This window comes from Nilaparvata lugens, chromosome 7, assembly GCF_014356525.2.
Source record: "Nilaparvata lugens isolate BPH chromosome 7, ASM1435652v1, whole genome shotgun sequence".
Taxonomy (NCBI): Eukaryota; Metazoa; Arthropoda; class Insecta; order Hemiptera; family Delphacidae; genus Nilaparvata; species Nilaparvata lugens.
Window position 1 is genome coordinate 46,164,435 of NC_052510.1, and position 16,198 is coordinate 46,180,632.

Here is a 16,198-nt window from a genome sequence, read left to right on the forward strand (position 1 = left end):
TGAACGGTTTGTTTCGAACAGTTCAGACAGTCCGCAAAACGCCCCCGCATGATCATTATAACCATCGGTTTTTGCGCTTTTTGAGAATTATTCTGGCCAAATTTGAAAATGATCATTCCTCATCAACGATCAAAGTACTAAAACAATCATCGAAACTTGCTTGAAGAATTCAAGTTATGTGAGAAATTTTCTGTAATTTTTTTGCCAAAAAGAAAACAAACAATAATTTACTCATACACATACATGCACGAGCAAAAATAAAAATAAATTGATCATAATACAATATTACACATAACTTACATGCATATGCATGAGAGCAGATTTGATATACATTATAATTGAATTGAAGTTAGTTGACGACCAATCCACTCTAGACATAAGAAAGAACTCAAATTCATCATTCAATGAATATTCTCCAAACAGTTTCTTCTGTGAACTTCAATTTTGTTATAGGTCACTTAATGTTGCTAGTATGTTTCGCTATAACCTCAAGAGATGGACTACAATGAAGGACATCAATATCGAAGAAGATTCTATCTGTCATGTTTTCTATTAATTATAGATAGGTTAACATTGTGTGATCAATTGGTGGATGGAATCAATTTTTGAGATTTAATTGCAAATTGATCATCGTTTGTGATTTTAAAGGATTTACATTGTGATACAAGGAATATCATTCAAAAACTAGTTCCGACAATTATTTGAGAGATATCAAAGTCCTATAATCTACTGATTGTCATTTAAGACTGATTGACAATAATCTGGGAGATAAGTGAACTGAAGTCCCTGCAACTAATTTCTTGCAAAAACTTACTAATTATCATCATAATTTTATTTGGAATAAAATCATATTTCACCCGATATAACTGAAAAATAGGTAATGGAATTGAATGATTTTTTTATGTGAAACAAAGATTTATTAAAATTATGAATTGGAGCAGGCAAATATGTTTAATCCTTGAAGGCAAGACAAAACAAGATTTGACGAAATTTTCAAAACACTACTTTCATTTTTATCAATTTTCTAATTATTTTAATTGAATAAAATAATTTCAAGCATGAACTCCTCAATAATAATAGTTTTTAAAATGTTCTAACCTAAAAAAGGTTTAAAGCATCCGCTTCTCTGACCCAAAGAACCTTTCTTAGCATACAGGTGAACTGATCGGGACATTTTTTTGTTTAATATTATCTTTCCCCGATAATTACATTAATAAGCCTACGATCATTTTCAGTGGAAGTTATATTTTGTCGGATGGTGCCGAGTTATATAGTTATAATAATGATGTCGGCATTAAACGTTATTTTAATCGCAACCTTCAGACGGTGATAGCGGGGTTGTAGGTGAGGGGGGTTGAATGGTTGAAGGGTGGGGAGGGGTTTGGTGATGGGACGAAGGCGCTTCCAATCAGTGAAAGTGTTTACCGGAGATTGGTATTTCGGGCTGGATATAATACCTTTCCACGGTGGTTGGCTGATAATGAAAATTGATTACACGTTTTTTGTGGGCCCCGGCCGATTGCTCGATGCCTGTGGGAACGTTTAAGCGAACTGGACGAATAAAATAGAAAAGGAATACGATATAAAGAGAAAAAAAGAAAGAGACGCAATCGATTAAGGCCCATCTCCTTAATAAGGAGCGGCCTTGTTGCTGCTGCTGCTGCAACTTCTACTATAAATACCCCGTCGATCTCTATTCGATACATCGTCGCTTCATTTCTTTCTCTCTCTGTTTCATCCCCACTCCTCGTCCATCGATACTCTGGCGAACACATAAACCATTCATCAATATTCAGATAATCATAATCGAACCAACGCCACCTCTGTCCTCCCCCAAAGCTTCAATTATTTGTAAAAGAACATTCGAGAGCTCTATATTATTGATGGGATCTGATTTAGATGTATTGCGTTGCATCAAATAGTATAATGTAGATGATCTGTAGATTGTTATTGTAAATTTATATATGAAGAAAAGCCAACTTTTTTCAGAATCCAAATCTCATCGATGTGTAGCACCACACTTAATTTTAGTAGGATGCGTCAGGAAAATTACAACGTTGCAAAACTAGGTTCAGTCAGTTGGTCAGCCTGAGTTGAAGGTGTGTGAAACACACCTGGGAACAGGCTTCAAAAAATAAGGTATAAACTCATTGAGAATCCTATTATATTAAGCGAGCAATTTCTGTATTTTTATATCTGGCTATTTATATTTATATCTGGTTATTTATGTTCATCGGATCTCGAAAACAGCTCTAACGATTTTCACGAAATTTGGAACAAAGTAGGTTTATGATATAAAAATTCGATTGCACTAGGTCTCATCCTTGGGAAAACTCGTTGAACGACATTAAAAGGATAATTCATCCTTGGCTGAAACAGCTGAGACTTTCATCGTCTGTGGATGGTAAAAAAGTGAGTGAGTGAGTGAATATGTGGAAAATCAAAATATCGTATCCCCGAAATTCATAAGATGACGTATAGCCAGCTGTGAAATATAAACACGATCATTTTAGAGAATTATTGTGTTCTGTTTATCAATAAATAAAAATAACGAGCGAAGCTCGATGTCCCGATATTAATTTTATGCATACATGTAGTTAACAATAATGTTCATTGCACCATCTCAGTTTAACGCTAATCTACGATTACGATTACTTGAAGGTATGGTTGCATTTATTGACCGAGCGAAGTGAGGTCTAAGATTCAAGTCGGCGGTTTGGCATTTCTATTAATGTTTAAATGTTTATATGTTGCGCATTTACGGCGAAATGCGGTGATATATTTTCATGAAATTTGACAGGTATGTTCTACTGTATACTGTTAATACTGAGAACCATTGCTATATTATAAATTGAAATTCTATCAATTTAATTGACAAAGTACTTCCATTTGATTTTATCCTTTAATTGATTACCACTCATCGAATACAGGGAGATATTATAAGAGAAATGAAAAGCAAATATGTGAGAGATATGAACTGTTTTCGATATTTTCTCTAAACAAATAATAAATCCAAGACCATAATATTTAAATTGGACAAATTCGAATGTGTTTTGGGTTCGAAGACAAAATATTTGAGTCAGGTACAGTAACGCACATAGTGTTTGTCAAGTTGTCATTATTTCTGTCTATTCAAAGATTCCATAGGATGTTTGAAAATTTTTTATCCAAATCCTGATAATAAGCACACATTATAACTAAACAATTTGGGAGCTACTTGTGGCAATCAATAGAGATCAATGACTCAAACCTATAGTATGTATTTTGTTCCTCAATGTTCCCAAATATAGAACTGATTTGAGGTTGGAAAATAACAGGAATCCACTTTCCATGATTACACTTGTTCTGAGCACTAATCAGGAATTATTACAAAATACAAAAAGACAAAACGTTTTTTTAGATTACATGTGGGTTTATGAGCAGGTACAATCTGAAGACTACTAATATCACAATCTGAAGTGATTTGCCTCGAAAGACCACTACATAAATATTAGAAAAGCTATTTGGTTGCATTATTAAAGAAATTGGTCCACACCAGAAACGAGCTTTAAACAAAACATTTTCAGAGAGCCATTAGCCGGAGAGGCGCCACATGTAAATAATGAAGCTTCCCTCGTGTTCCTGACTAGTTTCTGATAAATAATCGCTCTTCTGTTCAAGCAATAATAATCAGTGACCGATCAATCGCCTAAATTGGTAGTCTATGTGTCTGTCGAAAATTTTCATATAATCATAATCATAAGGAAAATAATATAGAGATTTCACGGTTATTATAAAAGCAATACGGATGAAATCTTCTAGTACCAATCAAGAGAGCTCCAGTATCCAATCTGAGATTTAAATTACGGTATAAATAACTCTCAAATCATCATGTTTACTAACAAAATAGAAGAATAAGTGGATTATGGAGAGTTCATTTTTACCAAATTAATCACGAAAATAATTAATGCACTACTGCAATATACACCTACTGTTTAAGTTATATCTCCTATGGATTATGTTGCTATTATCAGTTACATCAATGGAAAACTAATGAAGGTTAGTGAGGGTTGATAAAACTTAGCAGGATTCTATAGGTTTTATACAATAAAGTTTAAGTAAGCTATGAATTATTTTCAACAGAATATTCTTCTTGACTTCAAATAATATACAATTCTGCTAGATATTGCTGATGTGAATCAGTTAATTAAGATTAATTTTTCAACTATAAGCTTCAGCAGTTTGCCTCTCAATTCAATCAAGTATAACATACAATACAGTATAGAAAGTCGAGTACAAAGAATATTAAGAAATAGTAACAAATTCAATGATAGATAGATAGATAGAAATATTTTCTATAGATCATTATTGTCAATTCTCTCATGACAAATTTGTTACTTTTAGTTTTGTATGTGTTGCTAAATATCAATAATACACTTTTTTGTCCGCAATAATTACAATGAACCACAAAATGTACTAATGAAGGTGTTTATCGGCTACTATAGTCATAAAAATGAGAGAATCATCTATACTTCGCTTGTAGGATAGCCGCCTGTATACTAACAAGGGATAGATATTTTAAACTGTAATATCAATTATCAATGAATTAATAAATTGGTAAAGGATCTCATATCCAAGCATAAATTATTTCTTGGGTTTTTTACATTATTCCTCTATTCATAAGAATTTTTCATTCCTTATTACTCGTTAGTTCAAGGAATCGAGCATACAGATACTTTAATGTTACAAATGTAATCACTCTAGAATACTTCCATGCGGATATGAAATTAATTGGAACAGTATTTACGATTCATAACCTTAATTTGAAACAAAACAATACATCCCTAATTATACTGACATTCCTTCAATTCTTCAGTTTCGATAACGCCATTAGAAACAATGCTTCATAAAACTATGCGCCTGAGACATATTACACGTAATTGCCATTCCAGGTTCAAATCTTGGTTTGGTTCCTCAGAGATAATATAGGAATTGAAAAGAAGAGTGCTGAAGGATGATGATGGGTATAATACGCGATATAATAGCAGTTTTTATTGTATATTACTCATTTGATTATGACAGATGTGACTCCACCGCTCCGCCACGTATTCTGTTTTCTTTCTCTCTCGCTCCCACTAGTTGGATGACTCGTTTTCTCTTGTTTTCTCTCTCTTACCTTCAGGTCCAAGCCCACTACTACGCAGACAGGGCGCGGAAGGTGAATTAATATGTAATTATAGGGCTAGAACCGTACCTAGATTACAGTGCCCCTTGGCCACACACAAACACAACGACATTACACTAGATGGAATTGAAATAGGAAAATCCGAGATCAGGGGGCCAATCTTGACCCACACTGATTCATCCCCGAAATTAATTTCCAGTTTTTTATTTATCCAACGACAAGAATATGTTCTTCAGCATTTACAGAGTGTAACCGAGAATGTTATACTGAAGGAAACTGGTCTCTCAGTTCAATTTATCTGCTATAAAATTACAAATCAGGTAGACGAATGCAACTCTACAATGACATCATCAACACCATAAAGAATAATAATGATGATTCATGTAGAGTTGATCGTGAATAAATTTATTATTATTCAACTCTCATTATATTATTGGAATCCAATTCATATTAATATATCCAAGAGCAAAATCTTATGTAATAAGAGATGTCATCGAGAGTTAATTTCGAATTGATTGATTATTAATCAACTCTCATCATATAATTGGAATCCGATTCATATCAATTTATCCCAGAGCACTGTATTGCAAAATCTAATGTAATTGATTAGATAGAGCCGCAGATGAATCAATAGGCTCGCTATAAGCTCGCCTGCATTTTTCATTTTAACATGCTTCCTTTGCTCAAATATTCATCAATGAAGAATTTCAAATTTGATCCAATCACCTGATAGCTAGGAATTTTTAAACTTTATGTAGCTCGTGGAGTTGCAAAAATCTCTGTCCATTTAAATTTGAAAAATATCGTTTCCCTCGACATGATTGAAATATTATGAGAATTATTACATTCAAATGTATTTTTCCACAATTCAGATACAAAATATCGGGGCAACCAGCTTCGCTTGTTATTTATTTATTGACTTTTGATGAACCGAAAACAATTCTTTAAAATGATTGGGGAAGTACTAACAGGCACAGCCCAAAAATGTTTTTTTCCCAAATTTTTATTTATACACTTCAAATGATCCAGAAAGTAGGTTATGTTCCATACACTTTAATTAAAGTTCAATTTTCTGTTCAAACATTTTAAAACAAAAAATTTATAATTCAGATTATATACAAACCAAATTGAATAACAAAATAACACTCACTAATCACTTGAAATTGTCAAATAATGATCAACTTTCAAAATTATTATATACTCTAGTTCAGGTGGATTATCATGTCATGTCAACAAATCAGATTATCTTGATCAAATCGATTAAAAATTGTCTAGCTAGATAAAATTTCTCGCTGATTGATTATGATTACACAGCTGGAAATAATTATGTCTCTCTCCCACACAGGCACACGTATCTCCTGCTATCGAGAGACGACAAAATTATCATCTGTTTTCTAAGGATGAATTATCCTTTTAATGTCGTTCAGCGAGTTTTCCAAAGAATGAGACCTAGTGCAATCGAATCTTTATATCATAAACCTACTGTGTTCCAAATTCCGTGAAAATCGTTAGAGCAGTCTTCGAGATCCGTAAAACGTAAGTAACCAGATATAAAAATAACCAGATATATACAGAAATTGCTCCAATAATATAATAGGCTTATGTAGAAAACTTTCATAGCATTCAATTATTCATAATCCTAACCTTCACAAGAAGAAATAATTGAAAAAAATATTTTTGTAAAATGTGATAAAAAACTTTAAAAACACAAATATGGATAGGTGAAATGAAACTCTCTAAACTTTCAGCCCCGCCTTCCAGCTGAAACTGTGAATCGAAAAACTTTTCGAGTTCAGTATTTCTAGAAATAAATGAATTATCCTTTTATCGTATCCTTATCAATGAATACACTTCTCAGGGCAATAACAATAAATTTATGTGGAAGTGGCTGAATTAGTAGTTCACGACTCCTTGGACAAGGATTGGTCAATGTGTTGATTAGTCACCATTTAAGACTCACAGCTCACAACCAATAGGAAGCAAGCAACTCGAGAACGTCATCAACCAATGAGGCTGCTCGTTGAATATGGGTCGTGGCTTACAGAAGCATAGCCATTCCCATATTCTTTGGTCTCTTGAGTTAGTTCTGACTTTCTCCGCTAGAATTATTTATCTCTAAGATTCCCAAAATGATCAAACCAGTATATTCTTTCAAAAAATTGCTATAACTATGATGTTATCATTAACAAACCAACAGTTAGATCTTCACATTCATTAATTAAAATGTTGCATCGTGAATGTTCAAGCAATCAACATAATAGGCCTGCTACAGATTTTTTAAATGTGTTTAAGTGGTGTAACTCCAACTAGAATCGGGGCGAAAAAATATTGGGCCTAGGGGCGCCAAATTGCAAAAATCTGGCTCTCATCATATCGAATCCCATCTCTAGAATCACATCAATGTAATCAGAAATTGAACTTTCCAACCCTCTCTATCCGTAATCCACTCTTCTCACTATGGAAAAACAAATTATCCAGTTAACATATAATCTGACCGAAGAAAAGCTCACTGGTTTATGATAGATTCTTTCTTACTTGACAATTATAATTTCCAACATATTTATGTTTATTTATACCTGGATACACTAGACTTAGTTTACAATGTGAGCAAACAAGCTGTCTGTAACCTCCCATAACCGGCCTTTGTGCTGCAGAGGTGTGCTCTATGTATGAAAGTGATAATATATCTGTATATAGTGGTAGCTTATATATACTAGCCGGGCCGAAGTCTAGCATCGTGTCCAGAATGCATTAATATCCCTCTTACTATACGAGCACTGACAACTCACTGCCTTTCCTATAATGCAATACACACTCATGTGCATCATATATATCCTCTGTCATCTATACATTACCGTAAACTATACGGTTATATATCTTTCAGTTTACTTTATTAGCATATTTATTATTGGTCGTTGATCCGTACTTTCTGATTTTTATCGGTGATTATTTATCATGTCATCGTCAATTGCATTACTTTTTCATGATGTTTGTTTTCTATCTTCCTGGAAAACAAGCTCTGACACCACTGTATTTATTTATTCTTTTAGCCATCAATTGATACATTGTTTTCTACACTGGCTGCGTTTTAATTTGAAGCTTGTCTTCATCTTGAATCTATAGGCATAGAATAAAACAATCTATAAGTTTTCTCTGCTATAGGCTAGTAAGACTACAGTTTATTATAGGCAGTTCTTTGACGGTAGATAAAGTGAAAGGTGGTTTAATCACAACTCAATGAATTTTCTGCCTCGTTCTTCTCCAAATGAATATCAATACCTTATTTTCATCATATTTCTATTCAAGAAGTGTGATGGAAAATATGGAATAGGCACACGAATAGATAGGTAAGGCTAGTGGTCTGAAGTTTTATTCTGTATTCTTGCATTTTTATTTCTGGCTTTGTTGGAGAGATTGATTTTAAAAATATGAAATTGAATTCAATATCTATTATCATGTAATATCCAGAGAGTATAGTATGTTAGTATAGTATTGACGTATAGAATAAGATTCTATACTCTCTCGTAAGACCATGATTTTAAATAAAATAGTGTGTTTTGTCTAATCTATTTTAATAGCACATGATACATTTCATAGTAATTCATTGAACAGAACTCCAAGTATCCAAATAATTTGCTATCAAAATATATCCTAAAGAATTCTTCAACTGCGAATATTGTCCTCAGATACCTCAGTGACTGCTTTCCTCAAGTAAAATTGAAGGAAGAAGATGAATCTCTCAAGTTTCTATCTGACCATTGAAGCCATACCTAAAAAGATATAAAATGTGATTTTCCACCGAGAAACAGAAACTTAAAGAAAATAGACAAAATCGGTTGATATTATATCAATAAATGATAATAAATCAAATACATGAGGTGCCGTCTTTATATCAACGTTGAAAAATTAGGCATACGGCTTTGATTGTTTTGATAGTTCTCAATATCATTTCAATACCTAATAACTCAATAAGCTTCCAACTTATATATCACTTCCCTATATAAATTTGCACATTGATGAATTGTGTGACCTGGTTAAAAAAAGATAAACAGGCGATGAGTTTTAGCAGAAGAGAATTATTCCGTACTGTACTTGTTTGTTTTACGGACGAACTGCTAAAAACCAGCAGTTTACTTTGCATAAGAAAATAATTTAACCACTTTCTAGAAGCTCCAATTCTTTTGTTACTTTGAATTTCACTCATTGAAGCTCATTTACTCCATTCAAGGCTACTATTATAGTTGGACACGGATCACGATAACCCAAAAACATACACAAGTCAACAAAAAGGCGAACAAACTGCAGCATGAAATGAAAGTGAACACGTGATTTCGAAGACAATAAGGTAATTCGATTTGAACAATAGGTTCAACCTCAGCACGATTGAGTAGATTAGCATTCAAAACTTATTCAAACAAATTTGAATCACTGTCAATTGTTGACACAACCAGGACAATATAGAAAGGACAAGATCCAGGACAAGAAGGACAATGATCCATGTTCTTCGTGATCATATCATTGAAGCAATTTGATTTCAATCTGGTGAAAAGTAAGCTGTTGGTGAATACTAATCTTAATGTCGTGACAGATTACCACATCAAAAATGCCGCTTGTCACAATTAAGAGTGAAAAGAATATTTTATCTGGATGTTTCTTTTATGACACTTATTGATTGTTTTGATTATAAAGGTGTCATGTCTCTACTCCACTGATGCTTCAGGAATTAAACTAGCACGCCCCTCTTGAATGAATCTAGCGGTTGTCAAAACATAAAAATACTTGAAAATATTGCACGTTTTCAATCAGAACCAGTATGGTTCTACAATAAACTCTTCTAAAGTGTATTTCCTACTCTGTGACTCAGCCGTGAAAAATTTTAGGAGAAGATTGATCATCAAATAAAATGATCAGGTTATTTATTACAAGGCAATCTATTGCAAAATTGCTTTTCCACCACTATTACTAATTTTTCTGTAAACTTATTGGATTTCATGTACATTAGCTTCTTCCGATGTGTTTCAATAATAGTTGTGGAAAGATAATAGTTAATATGAAAAATATAGAATTAAAAAGTTTCAGGAATTTATTTGGAGAGGTATTTAGGAACTTGTAAATATTATAAAAAAAGAATAAAATGTCTCAATTTTTTTATCACAGATCGGGAGAGATAAGTGAAGGATACCTTGTACTATTTCTCTCCGAAATTTAGATAACATCAAATGTCTGAAATAAGGTTTTATATGTTAATAGTGATTTTGTTTTTGAAACTCATCAATTCAACCAGCTAGTAAGAAATCCAAACAGTATCACTCCAATCAGCATAACAAAGAAACCTTTTTATTAAAACCGAATAATATTCCGAAATAATTCATCAATGTACTCGTACTATATAATTGCAGCAATGAATAACACCAGCAATACTACTCCAATTCTACTTTAGTTGTAAATTCTCTATAAAGGACAGGAATAATCGAAATAGTGAACCGACCCTCGCAAAAAACAAATCTGAACAACTGCATAAAATAAGACAAACCTCTGTAACCCTGCAACAAGTTGATAGTCTGTATTCGTCACGACCAACGCACTTCAAATTTTATTACCTTCAAGTATGCAATAGGATTGGCAGTTTGAATGATTGAAAAACGAGTGAGAAATCGTTTCTCAGTCGAGAAAATCCATCTTAGTTCTCAACAAACATTTTAGATTGTCATGGATCGTTATTTTGTACTTTGTTAAGTGTGATAAAAATTCCTTCCAAATGGCTTCAGATGCCAGTACAACGGCGAGATTTTATTATCGGCAATTAAAATAACATTTTATCCACTTAGTAGTAAAACACTAGATTCTCGCAGCTCAAAAACGACTGTTGGACATTGGAGTTACTCGATGTGGTCTTATTCTAAATGTTATTGTACTCGATGCTTCGATACTTCAAACTATGTGTTGAGTTTGTCTTTTTAGACACTTCAATAGGATAATTTTGAATTCAGCACGCATACTAGTGAGGTATTGTGTTGGAAAGGGACAGAGGAATTCATTATTGTTTTTTCAACTCAAAGTAACCACCAGATATCATTTTTTTGTTACAGTAAATTCATTCAATATAATAGAGTATAACGGAAAGCGCCCCCCTCAGTAACACACAAAAGTAACTGAAAGATCACAAATGAAGGAGTATCAATAATCCAAAATTCAAAATTCTTCATTCAATTGATTTTCAATCTACCTGTCTAGTTGATAATATAATTCACTGAGATGTGTTGAAATTGTAACATGCGAAATGATACCCGCTTGGGTAAGTCAAAGCTAACTTCTATATTTTTGATTTTTGGAAAGAAATGTGGATATCTAAGATATGTAAGAATGTGGCTACTAGGCTCATAGTCATGTTATAATTCAGTGTATATTTTGAGTTTTATTGCTGCTATAACATGTATTGTGTTTTTGTTTTTGAGGAATAAACAGTTTGATTTATATTTGATTTGAATCATTTTATGTTTGTTTAGATAATTTTATTCAGTTTGTTGAATCATTTTATTTTTGTTTGGAATCCATGGAGAGCCGTAAAAAGATTCATACTTTGATGTATAATGAAATGTATCAAATATTAAATAATCGATTATTTTTAAATGATTTTTCGAAGTGATATTTGCTATCAAATATCATACGAAAAGTACATTCCGGCACTATCATTTTGTAATAATTATTGTAATGCATTGCGTGTTGCATAACTATCAGGGGGAAGTTAATTATACACAGTATAAAGTAGGCTTCCTGGCTTATTATTACCATTGCTTTGATTTTAATTTAAACAGATTAGGAGTTCAAGGAGCTGTCAAGGGGTTATTAACTATCCACAGTAACGATATTTTGGGAATTGAACACACTATAAATTTTAGCAGATTAACAATACTGGAGCAAACAAAGGCTGAGCAAATCAAATGATTAAAGATGTGATATCTTTATTTTCAAATTGGAAATCATCTCCACACTTAGATCCTCGTCGGTGCAATGCAATAAGATGTTTTATTATCAAATCGACATGTATTCATAATTAGGAACTTACTGAAAAGTTACAACATTTTCTACTTTGACTTATTTCTACTGCAAACTCAAATACTCAAATTTAATTCAGCTTGAAATAAATAACTTGATAATCTGCAATACCCTGGATGGCGAATCTACATTATTATTAGTACACTATTATTATATTATCATACATTATTATTATACTGATACATTTTTCAAGCAGTAGCCTAGATCTACTTGAATCTTACTTCTAATTCTTAAATAACGTATTGTATCCCTTCCTATGAAAGTGGATTTGAGTTTATATGCTTCTAGCTCACATGATAAGGATTATTCCTGATGATGTATTTTTGGATTCCCTTAGAAATGGATTGAGCAGATTTTGTATTGGACAACGTGCACCATTAGATAAAGTGGAAAGAGCGTTTTCTTAATTGAAAATTAAACAGGGATGATGAACACACCTGAAAAATCTAGTCAAGTACTGTATATTAAGCAAACTACATTACTGTGCGTAATTTGCTCAAGAATCCGCTTAAGGATTATTCTCAATCAATTTCAATTAATCAATTTTATTAGAAAAACATTTTTACATTGTTGGGTCCTGCTAAACCCGTGGGTTTTTCAGCAGGTGTCAGATCAAAACAAAATTATTCACAATGTTAAATTAAAATTAAGAATAAATAAAATAAAATAGCTTGTCGTGAATCAAGAGTAATATACAAGAAATGAAATAAAAGGATTACAATCATAATGAGAAATTATAATAAACATAATAATCATAACTAAAACAAATAAGGAGTTAATCAAGAACTGCAAGGGGTTAAGGAAGGAAAAAAGGAGGAAGTATTTTATACAATATTAATTATTACTAAATTATTAGTCGTTCAGGCTGGCGGCAGTGACTTTACAACAGATAAAATAATTTGGAACCAGCAAAATAGGCTAATTGAAAAAAAGTTCATCGAACGTAGGCCTATTAGGAATTATTATTCAAATAATGATAATAGGTAATATAAATTGTTTATTTCAGAGTTCTATTATCACTGTATTTTATTCTCATTTTGATTTTACTGTATTGAAATCGAGAGCGAATTGTTTATAACATAGATCATTACATCTGTTTTTGAGTAGTCTCTTATGTTTGCAGGTAGTTTGTTGAAAAGGAAGGGTAGTAAGACAGAGATATATATAACAGAGTATATATAGCAGAGTATGTATATATATAACAGAGTTCTTTTTCCATAAATATTATTAAATCGGGGAATTTTGTATATTATTGGTGACCTGAAATTGTAATGTGCAGGAGGAGCTAAAAATCTCTAATGGAAATTATTTTTGAAATATACTATTATTTTGGAGGTGTAAAAATTTCTTGGTGTCAGGGTTTGATAAAAAATTTGTAGGGTTTGAGGGTTGTTCAAATCCAAGTTTAGATGAGGTATTCTAGACGCAATAACTTTTAGGATCCTGAACTGTATTTTCTCTACTCTCAATAATAAGTAATTTGCTGCACAACCCCATGATTCAACTCCATATCTTATAATGAATTCTATTAACGACTTATAAATTGAATACAGGCAATCAACAGGGATGTTTTTATGTAAATAATATATTTTAGCGTTTAGTGCCTGGAGTTTCTTGAAAATATTGTCAATTTGAGAATGCCATCTCATGCTACTATCTATCATTATTCCAAGGTAACGTGTGTCACTCACCAAAGACAAAGATGGACAGTCACAGTTTTTAAAAGAGTTGGTGAAGAGGCACTTACAATTATTATGAACTGAGATTGTTGGAGTTTCTTCACATCTAATATGGGGAGATTTGAAGTGCATTAAAACTGTTTTTCGTGTCAATAACCAAGCTACTGTCATGGGACCATCTGAGAATTTGATTGAAATCTGATTGGAGTAATTGTTCCGCCACGCTTGGATCTCTATGCGGGTCAGCATAGGTCTACGTTCTAGAGCTCTACGTTCAGTATTCAAAATTCTTTATTTTCATTTATGCTGCTAGGTTGCTTTCAAATATATTACTGTTGTTGTATTGTTCTTCCTTGTTCATGAACTCAAAATCAGATAGCAGTACAATTCTATAATTCTTTGGCGGACAATTGTAATGAATAGATAATTTACCACATTATTTTCCACATAGATATCTACATTATTTTCCACGTGTGGGAAATGACTTATGCGCCACGAGCACGTGCATTTCACGTTTTATCAGCTGATGCTGTTTTTGTGTTTATTCCATCTGTATCGGACTGTTTCTGTACAAATACAGATATAGGGCCTAATAGGAATAGCATCAGCTGATGAAACATAATCGCGGCGCATAAGTCTGTACGCACCTTAATCTGAATAGTATCATCAACTCATTTCATGAGTGATTAGCGCTAATTTACAGTTTACACTGATCTCGCTTACCTGATCAGTTGATTTTTAAAAAGTGTTTGTGGAATTTCTTTGTTTTTCATGATGGAAATAAAATTCATTATTCAATTATTCCATACAGTTAAAATATAGAGTCTTTCTAGGATAGAACTTACTAGATACAGTCAGTAATATTTATATTAATTTCTGAATTGAGATAGTAAGTAAGAATAAGTAGTGAGATGGTATTGAATTACCTGTAGTAAGGAAATCCTTGCGGCACATGCAGATCCATGGGCATAGGGGCATGCCCGTGGGCAGGATGGGGGTGATGGGGCGCGCCGGCCCCATAGGGCGTGTGGCCCTCATGCCCCAACACGGCGGCCCACGCGAATCCACCCGAGTGCTCCAGTTCCCCCCCGTGCATGGGCCGAATCGGCCCCCCCAACTATTCCAAAATTTCCACCCACAAAATTCACCCACTATTGCACATCAACACATTTACACATTATCCGTCCGAAACAAAACTTTAGAAATCCAAAAATCACCCGGCGAGCGTCCGAAACTTCAAAAAATCGTGAGCTAGAATATTGTGAGAGTCACCAACCACCAGACCACGAGGAAGCAGCAACCACAACTGAGCCGATTCACCACGCCGAATGGGCGGGCTAAGAGGTGTGCGCGCGCATCTAACAAGGCGGGTCTTATCACGTGGTGCTAGTATAACGCCCCTCCCACCCCCTTGCCCAGACACTCACCTGGTCCTTTATGACCATCTGTGTTCACCTGGTTGCAGTTGCATCATCTTGTCCTGCACTCCTATGCAAATTTTGTATTAGGTGATGCATGTGCAAGTGAGATGTGTTGATGTGTTGCATTCCCGTTCAATGAAGGCGCTAATAAGCTAGGATATGTAATCTGAAGTGTACACACATCAAAAATCTATAGAAGGTGATTTATTTATTCAACTTCAAACAGTACAACACCAATTTATTTTGAATCAAGGTGATGCGTTTTATCCAGGATCCACGGCACATTGATTTGAAGGAAAACAATGAGAAATATGAGGAAAATAAGGTGGTGAAGTCTAGAAATCCATCGCCTATCATTTCCAATACTCACTCCTTTTACAACTTAAGCGGATTTTCTCTTGCTGGGATGTATACGTGCCAGAGAAGATGATGCGTGATAGCATAGTGCGTCAGGGTACCACTGCTCATTGACCTGGACGGAAATAATGGAAATTTGTAAATATGTGGAAAATCAGATAGTAAAGTCTGGAAATCCATCGCCAATTTTCTCTTCCTGGGATGTATGTGTACCATAGATGGTGATGCATATTATCAAGGCGCCCTCTGTAAGTTACATTGACTTGATCGAGAGCATTGGGAATTGGAAAATATGTGGAAAATCAGATAGTGGAGTCTGGAAATTCGTTGCCTATTATTTCCACTACTTCTTCTACAACTCCAGTGGATTTTCTTTATCTGGGATGTGTACGTACTGTACAGGTTGATGCTTAATATCAGGTCACCACTGCTCATTGTCTTGAACGAAAACATAGGAGATTGGTAAATATGGGGAAAATTAAGTGATGAAATCAGGAAATTCATCGCCAATGATTTCCACT

The 16,198-nt window shown here is 33.5% G+C and overlaps 1 protein-coding gene across 2 annotated transcripts in view; it reads right to left on the reverse strand.

Annotated features, from left to right (window-relative positions):
- Window positions 1-15,211, reverse strand: part of LOC111056776 (protein trachealess) — a 293,770-nt gene extending 278,559 nt beyond the window's left edge. For both annotated transcript variants that reach the window (XM_039432905.1, XM_039432904.1), the window contains exon 1: window positions 14,826-15,211. In XM_039432905.1, the coding sequence (XP_039288839.1) occupies window positions 14,826-14,995 (170 nt within the window). In that variant the 5' untranslated portion in view covers window positions 14,996-15,211. The remainder of the gene's footprint in view (window positions 1-14,825) is intronic.
- Window positions 15,212-16,198: the final 987 nt, after the last annotated feature.